Source organism: Aspergillus aculeatus, assembly GCF_001890905.1.
Source record: "Aspergillus aculeatus ATCC 16872 unplaced genomic scaffold ASPACscaffold_4, whole genome shotgun sequence".
In the NCBI taxonomy this organism is placed as follows: Eukaryota; Fungi; Ascomycota; class Eurotiomycetes; order Eurotiales; family Aspergillaceae; genus Aspergillus; species Aspergillus aculeatus.
The window spans coordinates 732,104-735,168 of NW_017962979.1; the positions used below are offsets into that span (position 1 = coordinate 732,104).

General features: G+C 51.2%; 1 protein-coding gene across 1 annotated transcript; it reads right to left on the reverse strand.

Annotated features, from left to right (window-relative positions):
- Positions 1-1,218: 1,218 nt before the first annotated feature.
- On the reverse strand, positions 1,219-2,299 carry ASPACDRAFT_40895 (uncharacterized protein; the record flags this gene model as incomplete). The annotated part of the gene is made up of 2 exons (XM_020200839.1): positions 1,219-1,964; positions 2,044-2,299. 2 exons carry the CDS (start codon positions 2,297-2,299, stop codon positions 1,219-1,221), a joined length of 1,002 nt encoding a protein of 333 aa, XP_020058415.1.
- Positions 2,300-3,065: the final 766 nt, after the last annotated feature.

Here is a 3,065-nt window from a genome sequence, read left to right on the forward strand (position 1 = left end):
CCCCCCCCCCAAAAAACATACAGTACAGTACAGTACAAGGCACAAGGTTCCTGCTTAACTTAATATTGACTTTCGATGTCTTCGACTAAGGTTTGCGTGTACAGTTACGTTCGACTCGGATGGAAGGAAGAAAACAAAAGCGTCTGATCACGGAGGGTGCTTACCGGGGCGGTGATGATGGCCGATGGCTGATGGGGAGATGTGACTGTGGTGACGGAGTTGCGTCCCGAGCCGCCGCCGAGGAGGCTGGGTGCTCTTTGTTTGGGACATGTAATGTGTAATAATAATTTGGAGTCATAAGGACAACGGTCTTGGACTGCCCATAGGGGTTGAGCCCATGGAGGCAGGGTAGAGCGGTTTGCTCGGGAGGAGACGAGGAAGGGAGGTCAATGCCTGAGTTGACTTTGGGTTATGAGAAGAAAAAGTGACAACTCACAACAAAGAGGGGTTTCATCCCTAGTAGGTATTGACTGCGCTTGATTCGGCGTGAACTCTCTCCCTTCCTCTTAGAGACTTCCGTTGAGTTACATCCAGTTGCAATCATCCTCTACGGAAGACGAAAAGTAATTTTTGAGATAATCATGATATTGAATATTGATAGTCTTTTGTTCACAAGGTGGTCATGTCACATCATTGGATACAAAGGAAATGAGACGACACAAGGAAACACATAACACAACAAAATAAACTCATAAAAAACAAATAAGAAAAGAGAAACTAGAATCAAGGGACTCCAGCTTCTGTTCACCATATTCGTTCCCTGCAACAGCCTCTAGCTGTCACGGAACAACGACTATGGTGTGTTTCTCCCAAAACCATCATCCACAAGCGATGCCTGCTCCTTTCGCACGATAATAAACAAGAATGGTGTTGGGCGGGGTGATGAGGTATAAAAAAATCATTCAAATATACACAGGGTGAGAAAGAGAAGAAAAATATGTATGGAGACCTCTTTTTGGTGATACACCGTAGCTCCCCGCCCTCCTAAGCTTTTTGCACACAAAAACAGAGATTTTTGTTCGACGCAAAGAAGCAGAAAGAAGATAAAATGGTATATATGAACACGCAAAGCAAAAGGGTATCATCAGAAGAAGCAATGCAGAGCAAAAGAAGTGTCGCTGGGAGTCATGGGTATTTGGAGAAAAATCTGGAGAGAAGAAACAATTTCCTCTCTCATGGCTTTTGTGCTTTTTCTCGGTTTGCCGGTAAATGGTATGTTTATACCATGGCGGTGGCAACGGGCCGGCCGGTATGACAGCCACGTTCGTGTCGCTTCATGTTGCTCCGCACGCTGAAGGCTTTGCCACAACCCGCGTGGGTGCAGCGGAAAGGCTTCTCTCCGGTGTGGCTGTGGGAGTGGATGCGGAGACTGGAAGGTCTCGAGAAGGCCTTGTGGCACGTTCTGCAGATGTATCGGTCGTGGTTCTGCTGGTAGGGGGTCGTGCTGGAGGGAGGGAAGTAGTGGTGATGCTGCCAGGCCGGGGTGACAGGGGAGATCATCTGTTGGTGCGCGGCGGTTGGCAGAGGCGCAGTGGAGGGAGGCACGCTGCTGGACGGCTGGTAGGTGGACGATGAGGAGGTCGGTCTCTGGTAGTAGATGGCTGAGGGGGCCGAGGGCTCAATGGGAGAGGAGTAAGAAGCGACGCTCGGGGCGGGGGAGACGTAAGGCGCGGCGGAGACAGGAGCCACGGAGCCCTGGCTAGAGATGGAAGACCGATCCGATGGACTGGGGAGTCTCACCGGCGCCTTGGAGTATGGCTCTGCGCGGTTCGCGGCGGCACCGTCACTGACGGCGGAGATCGATGAGGTGGGAGAGTGGCTGACACTGTTGAACCCTGAACCAGGACGCAATGGAGGCGTAGGTGGCAGGCCGATTTGGGGGCCATTGGCCTTCATCGCATCCAAGGATTGCGAAGGAAGGCGGGTGTCCAGCTCGCGTTGAACTGGAGTAACTCTTGCACGCTCTGCATTGCGACGGTCAGCACTGACCGAAATGATGGTCCAAAATGGGCTGTTTTGAAGAGTATGGGGAGGTTGCCATACTAGCTGCATGCATGGAGGCACCATCTGCGCCTTCGAGCAGGGTCGAGATAGAAGGGAGAGAGCATTTGGGGGGCATTTCCTCGACCGGCGGGGAAGGAGGGGCGCGGGAGTAAGAGACCGGCACGGAAGCGAAGTATGAGTCCGGTGCGCGCTTATACAAAGCCACGCGAGGCGCAGGGGGGCTGTAAGAGGCTCTTGACATCCTCATTGCGAGAGGATCTGGTCCCGGTTGAGTGATAAGGCTGGCGAGATCCATGATGGGCGACGGTGAGGATCGTTGTACTAGCTGAGAGTAGTGGTGGTAGTGGTGGTGGTAGAGGTGGTAGTGGTGGACAACTGTTGGTGTTGGTGAAGTTCGAGGCTGGACCGGGAAGAAGGAGAAAAGGTAAGTGGTTATTTCTCTTGAGGTTCAGGAAAAGGCGGCTACCCAGAGTTCATATATGAAGAAGTCTGGAGGGGAACTGATGGAACGGGGTATAAGAGATCCAATCTAAGAAACAATCCAGGCACGGTAGTCGAGACAGGGTGGGGGTGGATATGAGAACCAGGAGGAGGAACTGGTTTATAGACCCAGAGCGATGGTGGAGATGCAGGGTTGACAATCATGGAATTATTTTCGAGAAAAAAGAATTAATTTTCTTTTTCTTTTTTGGTCTTTTTTGGTTTTTTTTTTCTTTCGGGAAGGAAAGGATGGAGAAGGGGGGAGGAGGGGGAGATGGGAAGGTGGAGGGAAGTGGAGGGAAGTGGAGGGGGGATGTGGGAGGAAAGATGGACTTCCATCCTAGTCAAAACTGGAAAAGAATACTAGATATTTTATTAAAAACTGCACATCAATCAAATGTTAATTATAGCGCTGGTAAACTCCAGCCGTAGCGTTAGACGACGAGTGGAACCACAAAGAGAGTTAGAAAAGGAAGAGAGCGAGCGAGAGAGAGAGAAAGACAGTGTGTGCGTTGAAGATGGAGCCGAGAAACTGAAAAGAAGGAGAAAAGCGGGAGAGGCCGCCGCCGCGAACCTCCCCT